Here is a 12182-nt window from a genome sequence, read left to right as displayed (position 1 = left end):
GGGGCTCTCAATGGTATTGTAATACCTGCTTCAAATGGCGGCACTGATCACCCAAAATCATCTCAGACTCCAGGGAAAGGTCCAAGTCATTGCCTCAACTCACAGCCACAATCAGAAATATACTGATGAAAATACAGCTCAGAGGCTAATTCCCAGCTGTGTTTGTGTGCAGCCCAAGTATGCATTACATACATTATTACAGAACAGGCAAATCAGGTTCAAAGTATACTTGGTTTTTGTAAAATAGCTGTAAATCACATATTTAGAAGCTTTCTCTATTCCTGGCAGCACAAATCACCAAAGGAAAATGAAAAGTGAACCACCAAGCTGTTAGTCTGTTGGATGACCAATATTCAGTCATGATATGCTGCTTGACTCAGAAAAAGAAATGGGGCTCCTGCTAGGTTCTCAGTTAAGGAATACAGCACTCAAGGACAGTGGTCAAAAATTAAGCAGCTGTTTTACGTTATATACATTACCACTTTCTTGTTTTCATTTCACAAATGATTTTATCTCCAGTTGCCTTTTTTTTTTTTTTTTTTTTTTTTTTTTTTTGCAGTAAGAGTACTGTTTTCAGCTGCCCTCTCCACACTATTTTACTCTGAGGTTTTCATATCTCTTCATCATAGTAGTAGTCAACAACCAACTCCTTGAAGTCCTTTACCAGTTCTCCTACAGTGTAATTGCATTTCTCTTCCATGAAAAGATGTACAAAAAGCTTTTGTTCTCTCTCCTCCTTTATGTCTTATCCTACTTTTTGAATGCTGAGTGTTTCATAGAGCACCTGGAAGATTTTCAGTGCTATAAAAACAAATGTCTCTTTGTAAAAATCTGACTCTCAAAAGCAACAGAAAGTGTTCAGTATTTTGAAATGAGTCAACTACTCAATAAGAAACATAAGAATTCCAACATTATAAGATGACATTTGAGATGGAGAAGCATTTTTTATACATACTGCCCCAAAGACAAGAAAGATGCTTGCACAGACTCTGCAACTATCAAAGGTCCACAAGGGACAAGGAATATCTATGTTTGGTTCTCAGAGAGGAGAAATAAGCTGTAGCAGCCTGCTGGCCACAGACCATGAAAAGCCATGAAAAGACAAAATCCCCAAGTGTAGGTTACCAACCTGCTCCTAAGCAGTTTAAACCCCCTGCTTTAGTGGATGTCTTTGCGTGATCTGTCTTGAAGCTTGGACATCCCTCTGACATCTACTACTGTGGTATTTCTTTATGAGACCAGACGACTGCCGATGGCAAAAGGAAAGAGTCTGCTCTCTCTCACCGGGTGGGATATTACAGCTTTATTCTGGAGTCCTTTCCCCGTGGACGCCGGTGCCAGAGAGACAGAGGCCCTGCCTGTGCTGGGGCTTTTTCCCCAGGGGGCAGGGCCTAGAGGTAGGGACAAGCCACTGCTCCATCAGGGATAAAGTGGGAGTGGAACAGAGTTGGGTTACATTCCAGTGTGGGAGATGGGCACTGCTGAGCAAGGACAGACCACGTGATAGAGAGAAAAAACATTACAAATCCGATGAAACACAATATAAACCCAATTAATGCATTACAACATTTCCCCTTTTCTTATTAAATTAAGAAGGAGGAAGGCTCGGTTCGTGGGAGATGCTCAGAGTTCAGACATTGAGTACCTTTAAAGTTGCAGAAGAAAAATGACTTTTAGTGCAAACAAACTGTCTAGAAAAACACTGTTAAGGAATAATGATAATTAGAAGGTGAAGGTTCGGCACTTTCGCCTCCTCCAGGCAGCACTGGCCACTTGTGGAGCCTCTGCAGGGGGTTTTGTAGTTTTAGGGATGAAAGGTTTCACGCCCTCAGCTGGCACCCTCTTGATATCTGGGGGAGCGGACACATAGGCGTACCCACGACCCCAGGTAACCTGACCATGAGGACTTTTTGTTTCTCTGGTCGCTGGATCCTTTACTATCATATCCGGTGACTTTTGCTGAAAGGCAGAACTGGTTAAAGCAGGATTATTTAATTTAACATTTACATTTTCTATTTTTTTTGAAAAATTCCCAATTGGACCCTTGAGACCCCCCGCCCCCATTATCCCAAAAGTCCAGAAATTGCTTCTTTAAAGGGCATTGAGATGCCCAATGTCCAGCCTGATCGCACGGGAGACACGTTGTTCCTCTCTTAGACGGTGGCCGTGGCACAGGTACAGGAGGAACAGTGTCTGCAGCAGCAGCTTTTTGTGGCGGCTTGACTCTGGAACTGTGGCTTTGGTGAGCTGTTATGAAGGGAACCTTCCTGGCACACACTGGGAACATGTGAAGTTGAAGCTGGTTCTATAGACAGGCTGAGGATGGCTGCCTTGCACCGTTCATTTGCATCGGCCAGAGCCATCTCCTCCAGGACCTGTTCTTGGGCTCCTTCATTCTTAACCTGTAACTCGATAGCTCGGGTTAATCGCTCCACAAATATTACTAAAGGTTCTGATGGAAGCTGCTTTATTTTACTGTAAGGTTGGAAAGACCCATCGGGCTGGGTTGCTAATCGAATTGGCAACTATTACCAACAGCCGTTTCAGGATTTTGCCAAAGCTCCGAAGTAAATCTTTTTGGAGGTCAAAGGGAACTGTAGTATTCCTTGCTAAATTTCCTTTTAAATGGTTGCAAAAGTATTCTCTTTCATATCCAAATTTGGCCTGAGCTTTGCATAAACCCTGAATCACTTGTTGGGGGAAGGGGTCCCAATTACTGCGGACAGCACCCCCTCTTTTTGATTGTTGATATGTGAAAGGGGTGGCAGAAAAGGTGGGATTGCTTCCTGCTTCTGGGTTCCTGGCTCCCCCCCACCCTCCTGGGTGCTGGAACTGGGACTGTGGGCAGGGAAACTGTGGGAACCAGGGGCAGGGAGGGGCTGGAGGCTTGAGTCACACGGGGAGGAGTCGGAGGGTGGAGGTTTGAGGGCAGGGGGCAGAGTCAGAGGAGAGGGCGGTGCCAGGGGCAGCACTGAAGGGACAAAGGGCTCCTCATGGCTCAGGAGCACATGGCTTCGGCCATTTTGGACAAAGGAATCCCTCCATCTTGTGACCCCCCCACCTGGGGACCACTAAGATGGGAGGTTTGAGCACTCGCACTGTCTGCAAAGGTACTGGCTTTTTTCCCTTTTCATTTTGCTTTTGCAATGCAAACTTAATTTTTAAGCTATAAAGAGCAAAATTTGCATTTTCTTTATTATTAGAGGAGCCAGATTCAACTATTTTATTTGCAACAGCTTCCCAAAATTCCGGGGAGCTTATTTGCTCTAATGATACATCTGAAAATTGAGAAAATATATATCAAATGAATTTTTTCAACTGTCTATTTGGACAATGGGTCCTGCCATTTTCCAAGGCACTTAAAATTTGATAATAGATTCTTTTTTGAGACACAGACAGCCTAACACCCATTTCTGGCTCAGATTTCAAGTTTCTGTGTCCCCTTTAACTGTGACTGGGAAACCGAAAGTTAAAAAACCCTCGCTGGAGATAAAAAAAACCAAAAAGGGGAAACAGTTTCCTTTTCTACCCCCCCATCCCACCCCCCCCCACCCCCAGGCTGCCGAAAGAAACGTGCTATTAAAGCACCCTGAGGGTTTATTCTGAAAGCAAAAACCTTCCCTGAAAGGAAAAAACCCTCTTCCCTGAGGATTAATGCCTCTTAAAAAGATTTTCCCTTAGAAAACTGAAAGTGGTACTCACCCAAAATCCAGCATTCCTTTCCTTCCTTTCCCAATCACTCCTTTTGCCTGAGACTGACCCTTTTTGGTGCAAAAAGAGCTTCCAGTTCCCAGATCCCAGGGTCATATCTCCACGAACATGTGGTCACCCTCCCTGGGAGCAGCCTGCCAGTTGGGGGCTTCTTCACAGCACTCCGACGGGTTCTTTAAGTCCAAAGGAGAAAACTGCAGCCCTGGCCTGTGGAATCCTGTCTTTTGGAGATTCCACAGCGAATGCCAAGCCTGACGGGTCTGTGTCTCTGCGTGGGTGGGCTACATTTCGTGACCTGCGTGAGATTCTTCGGCCACGTGTTCTCCGAGTGGCTCTTCCAGCTTCCTGGGAACCCCTTGTGGCTTCGAGCCGCACGTTTGGCGCCAGATGATGGATGTGGTATTTCTTTATGAGACCAGACCACCGCCAATGGCAAAAGGAAAGAGCCTGCTCTCTCTCACCGGGGGAATATTGGCTTTATTCTGGAGTCCTGCCCTGCCTGGCTGGAGATCTTTCCCGGTGGCTCACCGGTGCCAGAGAGAGCAAGGCCCTTCCCTGCTGGGGCTTTTTCCCCAGGGGGCAGGGCCCAGAGGCAGGGACAAGCCACTGCTCCATCAGGGATAAAGTGGGAGTGGAACAGAGCTGGGTTACATTCCAGTGTGGGGGATGGGCACCGCTGAGCAAGGACAGACCACGTGATAGAGAGAAAAAACATTACAAATCCTATGAAACACAATATAAACCCAATTAATGCATTACAACATATTACATCTATAAACTGGAGGAAGACTTGAAGGCAAAGAAATAGTAGAGGAAAACAAGTGATGACCGCAACAGCTCTGTGACACCTAAAAGCAGTAGCAGCTGCCTTAGGAGAGCGAGTGACAGAGTTGATGGGAGACCTTTATGTCTCCAAGTCTCTCTTCCCTGAGGTAACAAACCATCCCCGACCCTTCTGTTCCTCAAGTTTTTCATTGTACAGAAAAACCAGGAATTACATGACTAAAACTAACACGACAACAATGCATTGCCAAAAACTTCCATGACCTCCATATCAACTTGAAAAGTTGTAGTCAAATAGTTTCAAAACTTCTAAGAAACCTTCTTCCCCCATATGCTTTGATTCAGCTCCTGGGTGGGAAATGAGCTACAAAACACGTATGCTTCCCAAGAGACTTCTTCCCCCAGAAATACAGTTTTGAAAAGGGGAAGAATCAACCAGGTCTTGAATATGCTTTCATTTGTACTCCACTTTCAAACTCTGCCTTTTTTGGGGGAGTATATTTTAATCTAGAAGTTTTAACCTGTTACTTACATTTCAGTGTGCTTTACTTACAAAATATAGGCACATTTAGAAAACGAAAAGTACATTTTCAGAATGAATGAGCACAAGATCTCAGAGTAACTCTTGTGAAATTAAAATATGTGGCTAAAATAAAAAAAATGACATTAATATTAATAATAATAACAGCAATAATAGAATGCATAAAATAATTAATAATTTTCTATTTGACCTGAAATGACTTTTGGAGTAATTTTTGAAGTTTCTTTTCCACTCTAACATAGTATTTTGAACTATCTTTTCCAATTATAGCATTGAGACAATTTTTCCTAACACAGCAAAGAAAAAATAAGCTCATCTCACTTCCAAAATGTCCAAAATGAATCTGATTCAAAACAATCACTCAACCAATTCACAACAAAATTAAGACTCCCAAAGAGGCGCAGATGTGAAAAATTGAATTCTCCCTATTGTATGATTTTCTCGGAGCAAAGTCACAAGAAGCAGTGGAGCCAAATGAACTGGCTGCTGCTGCCAGGGAGGATTTTGTTCCTGCTCACACCTCCCTCCCTTCCTCTTCCCACTCCACCCTTGACTCCACAAGCCAAGCATGAGCCTTGCTGCCTACTCAGCCTCTGCCATAAACTTTCAGATCACTAACAGTGCAGGAATAATCCTAATTTTATTCACAGGTTAGAGAGTTGTATCAGGCCACAGAAGAGCCCAGTTAGTAAAAAAATCCTACATGGGACTGTGGGGTCAGGAGCTGTGGGGCAAAAAGAGCTTATTGCTGCAGGAGGGACAAGCTGCTAAAGCAGCACAAAGCACACCCATGTAGATTCACTTTCATTCAGAAATTACGAAAATCCAGCTAAATATGCTTTCATTTGTTCTGTCACTCTATGGTGGTCACCACAACCTAAGCACCATACTAACTGAAGGACTTTTTATTAAAATGCAAAGTCTTTCAAATGAAATCCTGACTCTTCTACATCAACAAAGATTTCAGGACAAAAATAATAGCAAAAAAAGCCTTAGAAATATGTTTAGAATACCTGTATTTGTTACACCAGATGACTGTGGAATAATGCAGACTTTAAATATTAGCTGCTGTGACTTAATTAATATGCATATATTATTGTAATTTAAAATTACAAAATCAGAAAGTAAATATATATTAATGAATACATAAAAATTGAAACATACAGAAGTAATTAAATCTCATCTAAAACATTTTTACTTACCTTGTGTATTTTAAGGGCTGCTGTTTAATACTGGTGCTCCATTAAAAACTGGGCTCTTAAGTTCTGAGAATAAACTGAAAGTACTGAAAATAATGGCATGACTCAAAATTTCTTCTATTAGAATTTTTTTAAAAAAATCTATTTCTATGAACATGAAGTCAACTAAAACTAAGAAGCTCTTCTATTCCCCAAAACTAAACACTGTAAGACACTAATTTTCATTGACAGGAGCCCTCGTGTCAGCTTGAGTGCTTTATGGACAGCAAAGCTTATTGACACAAACTCACCCAAGAACTCCATGAAGGTGCATCCTGCTGTCCCTCCCTCCACAGCACTGGGACACTCTGACAGGGCCTGGCAGTGACTGACCAAAGCTGAAACTCCTGCTCACTTGTACACCTAAGGAGAGGAGCTTTGTCCGAATTAGATGCTTCACTATGCCAACAAATTTAAGAGATGCAGTACTTACCTTGTGGACGTTTTATTCTACAATTATACTGAGAAATAAAGAAAAAACCTAGTGAAAAGTCTGCATTAGAAATGTGTAAAAATATTTTAACATTACCTATCTGCCCTACACTTATGTGTGTTCTAAAGTTTCTATTGAACAAAATAAAGGAATTAATGTTAAAAGCTGATATACCAAAATAAATTCTCCAGACTTTGCTTTGCATATTTTTAACAACAGATTAAATCTACTTATATGTATAATATGCATTCTTACAGTATTTGGATAATACCCCAAATAAAATATTTTTCCTTTTGTTTTAAGAAGAATGCACTAAAAAGCAGGAGTTTTAACCCCAAATCAGAACCCAGATCAAAATCAACTGCATAGGTTGTAGGCAGCCTATGAGGTTTGAAGGTGGAGAGAACAAAGAAATTAATCCACTGTCTGTAACGCTGTAACTCTGCAATAGTCATCAGTTTTTCAGCACAAGAAAAAATCAAGCTAAACCACAATTGGTGAGATCTTTGGCTGGCAAAGACCTCAGTTTCCTAAACCTTCTGCGAGTGCTGGTCACATCCAGAGAGGCACCATGAGAACTTTACTGACAAAAACGGAAGATTAAAGAAACCACGAAAACAACCATTAGCAGTGAGGTCCTTGCACTGTGGTGGGGTGAAGCATCCCATAAACATCCCCTGCAGACGTCTGCCAATCTGCTGCTTAAAAGCCTACAAGAAATGAGTTTTCACATCATCATTAGGTGCCTGTTAGAATGTTTTTCATCTTGATATTCAACAAAAATATTTTTTCTTGTGAATAAAGCTAATCCCACCCTTCCCAAAGGAAATATCAAGGACAACTGATAAACATTTTTTGGTGTAGCAATTTTTTAGGTATGTAGAGACTTCTTTTATGGTAGACCAGGAATACTCAGTTTGTTTATTTATTTTCTTATATGCAATGTTACCTCTTGTTTCCATCTGCCCTCTTATTTCTTAAAATATGTTGCCCCAGATCACTTAATAGAACAATTACTTTCATATCTTATATTAAAAAATTCCAGTTAATCCTTAAGCGACTTTTACTTTTGCAATAGTATCAAACTGCTCACCTTTGTGCATGTTTTTTTTTTTCTTTTCACTGCACCATACACAATGAGGAGAATGACTTACTTTCATGCACTTCCTTTTCCCTGGAGTTCAGTATTTCACATTCATTCCTTCTGAATTTCAGTTTGCTTTTTTTGGAGTCAGTTGTGCAATCTGACAGATTACTCTGATTTCTGAGCACACTTACCAGTTTGTGAACATTGCCTGTCCATGTTGCACCACCTACAGATCTCAAACTTTGTATTCCATCAAATACAGTAACGAATATTCTGAACCAGGAACATGATGTAACCTCAGAAACTGCATTAGAAAAAGTTTTTTTAGATTCTCTCCCTCCCTTCCCTACTTTCCAATTTTCTATTGGCGTTGTCTTCACCATATTTTCTCAGTGTGTATTTAATAGTTCACTTAAAGTCACAGAGCAAAACCTCTGATGGCAAAATTCCTGTGCTACAGCTCTGCCTCAGTTCTGTGCCTCTATCACTGAACAATGCATTTTTCCTCAGCCTAAGAGTGTAAATCCACATCTCTGAAAGTAGAAACTACACCAGTCTAAATTACCCATGACCTCATTTTTAAAACGTAAATGCATCTGCCTTCAATCTCCCAAACAAAGCCAGCTTTCATTGCTTATTAGTCCAGGTCTCCCACAAACACCCCTGGCACTGTTACATCACTGCTTAGCTAAGGGAAAAACACCTCAAAATATTTCCATTGAGCTATTACTCGCTGTCTCACAAGGAATGCTGAGCTGAGCTGCACACATGGTTAGTACCCACAACACGCTCAGTACCCCATTCAGCCCATGCTTAGGTGTTCCTCCTGCACCTTTAGCTCACCTAAGCTCCAAGAGCTCACAGTTATTGCTTAAAGGAAACCCAGGTGGTTTCCTTCCCCTGACACGGCAAAGAGCAGATCAGGAGAGGCTGCAGGGCTGCCCAGGGCCATTGTGTCTGAATCCAGCCCAGATGTGTTCCAAGTGCAACAATTAGCACAACTACCCATGCAGTAATAAAAGGATATGGTGTCTGAATAACAAACTAAGTATATGCATACTACAAAATACCTGAACCTATCATCTTTCTAGTCTACAGATAACTTTTTATTCCAAGAACTACAGGATTCACCAGCAGGTACAGAATATAAAAGTATTTATTAACTTTCATGAAACAGAACACAGCTTAAAAAAAGTCTTCTTGGGTCCCTCTTGAACTTTCTCTCTTTGCTCTAGTAAGAAGACTCAGTCTCTCATGAAAATTTGTGAAAAATGATTAAAAAAAATATGTAACCCAAATACAACCATCTTAAAAGAATGCAATGTGAACTCTGGGCAACAGAAGCTAACCAGTACATGAAAATAAAACACTGCCTCTACACACATATAAAGAAAATAGGTAAAAAGTGGCAGAGATTATTTATCTCTGCTATTAAAACTTTTTTAAAATAAAGTTTTTAAATAGAACACTTCCTAGGTGTAAATAGTACACTGCATAAAACACAGCTAAAGAAATTTAAATGCATTCATAATTTCAAGTCCCAGACCTAGTTTAATCTACTGATATATTTCTCCTGTGGATTCAGGAGCTGATCTTGCTTTCAAACAAACCACCCCCTCAGGAGGAAGAAATACTTGTTTTTCAGTATTTTAATTTTTAAACTTTTCTGAATTTTTTTTTGTATTTTAGCAAATACCTTTCAAAAGCATATTCCAATATAAGCTTGAAGAAAAAATTCTGCCTCTGTCAAAATAATTCGCAAACTTTATTGGATTTTTAAAAGCCTGATTACAGGACAAAACATGCATTATGCGTTTTGCTAAAATTCCAAAAACAATTGCAGAATTTAATCATATTCAAAGGCTCATGTCCATAATAAATACTGCCAGCTTAAAAGCAGCCTGGAATTTTTCAAGAGTTTTAGTATCTGAAAAATGCAAATGTTCTACATACTGTTCTTTCTGAAGTCTGACATTACATTGCAATGGTTAAAGCAAGAAACAGGTCAGTTGAAGACTAAAGAAAATCCCTGTCTTCTGAGGAGATCTACACTTAGTCACACAATAGTGCTCTGGAAACAGTCTATCACCAAAGGCCTGGCAATTGCCTTCTGCTTAAAACATACTCTGCCTCTAACATTCTTCAAAGGATTAAACCATAATTGATTCTGGCAAGACACATGGTAAGCGTGATGTGCAGGGGGTTGCCAGTGGACATGGGGCCCTTACATAAAGGGCTGTTTTCTTTGTTTAAAATGGAAAAAAAGAGTGGGAGGTGTGGAGAACAGTGAAATACAAAATGAGTCAGAATCATAAACCATATTTTTTGAATCAGATTTCAACAACCACATATGCAAAAAGAAGGCTTCAAAGGTGGCAGAGCTTCTGAATTGCTGAGGCAATTCACATATTCTTAGTTCCATAAAAAAAGATAGAAGCTATAGGTATGTACATCCTTCTAAGCACTCCAAGAATATTTCAAGTTGAATTCCAGAGAAGCCATTGGTATCAGTCTGAAAGTGATGGGGAACGGATTGATCGTGCACTGGCTGGACTGTTAGAGAAAACAAAGGGATCCTTTTCCTTTTCTTTAGTATCATGTTTATGTTTATGTTTATGCTTATGCTTGTGTTTCTTCTTCTTTTTCTTGTGCTCATGGTGGTGATGGTGATGGTGATCGCTGTGTTTTGAGGAGTTTGATTCTTTACTAAACACAGAGAGTGGAGCTGCTGAGACAGGGTGCATGTTTATCTCTCCCGAAGACTGTTCCTTACCTAAAAGAATGGATACAGCGGGATTAGCACATGTTTGACTTGCATTGTTTCCAAACATAAGAAATGCTGAAATATTAGATAAAACCTATATTATCTCAAGGCATTAAACATAAAAATGTGGAATCTGTTAGGATGCTTGTGCCATTTAGCTTCAGAGAAGGCTCTGAACGTGCCATTAAAATTCTCACACTACTGACAATTTTTAGAAATGATTCTTTCTTTCTCAACAGCATAAATGTATCCCAGACAATTAGGAACTGTAAAGAGCCCTAAGAAACTTCAAATCATACTAGCTTCCTGAAACTCATTTTTAAGTAGAGTAGAAAGGGCACTATACCCTGAATAATGCAAATATAACTGCTTGTGAAAATTCTGATATGAAGTGAAAGACTGGCATAATAAAGTGCATTTTTGTGATGTGACCTCTTTTTAGCCAGGAAGTAAAGCTCCCTGCAAGAATATACAAACTTTTTGATAGTGAAAAATTAAACTGATTTTTCTAAAAACTGCCTCTTGCAAGTCTCGAAGTCTACAGAGACAGCTCCCTGTACTATGACAAGCAAGTATTGAGAATAATTTCCACAAATTTTTCTAGCCTTACCTGAAAGATTGAGGACTGATTCAACCATGCATATATATAGGAAAATTTCTAGATGGTTGAGCTGTTCTGGGTTTTGTTTGTTTATGAATGTGTCTGGAAAAAACAGAATCTACATCTATATGAAGGGTTTAGAAGTCAGAATAGAAACACAAAACATTTTTATAGTGAGGTTAATCAATAACTTACTACGGGACATGGTGGAATTTCTACTGCTTGAAGTCTTAAGCAGCAAAATGATGTCTTTCTAGAAATGTTTGGTCTTAACCACAAGACAGGAATATGGTGCAACATAAAATTCTGTTGAGGTTATGAAGGAGGCTAGTCTGGAGTACAATGGTTTCCTATAAACTTGAAATCTCTAATATAAAAGTATTTTTAAAAGCTTTAAATTTTTATTTAATCAGAACTAAGCAGCAGTAAGCTCATGTTATCAATGCAAAAACTTACTGTTAGAAGTCACGACTTTACTTTTTTATGTATCTTATGGCAGCTAAAGGAGATGTACACCGATTCCAACTTCCACTTGCTAACTTCAATGCCTACCTACTACCATTTTTTTACGTTGTCTGGAGCCATTCTCAACAATGAAGACAGTGTGCAATTATACTGCATTTGATGCAAAAAGGTACAAGATTGCTTCACTATGTAACTATTTCAGATTATACTTTTAAAAAGTAATTCCTCCTGTATCTAAACCTATCCCCATAACCTGAGCTCCTTCCTCTAAAGCATTCAGTGTTCAGACAACTTTATTTAGCAGCTGCAAGGATACAAAACCAGCCATGACATAAATGACATAATGGTGAAAAAAGGAGTATATCTGGCTCTGACCATTAGAAAAGGAAAGGGTGGAGGCTGCATGTCAGAAAACCAAAGCAGGTAGTGTTTGACACTGTTAAAACAGGCTGCAGTAGTTACAGGTGAACTATGGCAGTGACACAAACAGAGCTCCTAGAAACACAGAAATAAAGGTCTCGGCAAAAAGCCTGAATACCACTGGTTGGTTGTATAGAAA

General features: G+C 40.0%; 1 protein-coding gene across 2 annotated transcripts in view; it reads right to left on the bottom strand.

The window, feature by feature from the left end:
- Nucleotides 1-8936: 8936 nt before the first annotated feature.
- Nucleotides 8937-12182, bottom strand: part of TAF2 (TATA-box binding protein associated factor 2) — a 58027-nt gene continuing 54781 nt past the window's right edge. The window contains exon 26 of one of the 2 annotated variants that reach the window (XM_040060315.2): nt 8937-10566. In XM_040060315.2, coding sequence (XP_039916249.1) covers nt 10301-10566 — 266 coding nt within the window. In that variant the 3' untranslated portion in view covers nt 8937-10300. The remainder of the gene's footprint in view (nt 10567-12182) is intronic. The other variant, XM_040060323.2, reaches the window with a different exon arrangement.

This window comes from Hirundo rustica, chromosome 1 (genome assembly GCF_015227805.2).
Source record: "Hirundo rustica isolate bHirRus1 chromosome 1, bHirRus1.pri.v3, whole genome shotgun sequence".
Lineage (NCBI taxonomy): Eukaryota > Metazoa > Chordata > Aves > Passeriformes > Hirundinidae > Hirundo > Hirundo rustica.
The sequence above is the reverse complement of the archived record's forward strand: the minus strand, read 5'-3'. Positions and strand labels throughout refer to the sequence as shown.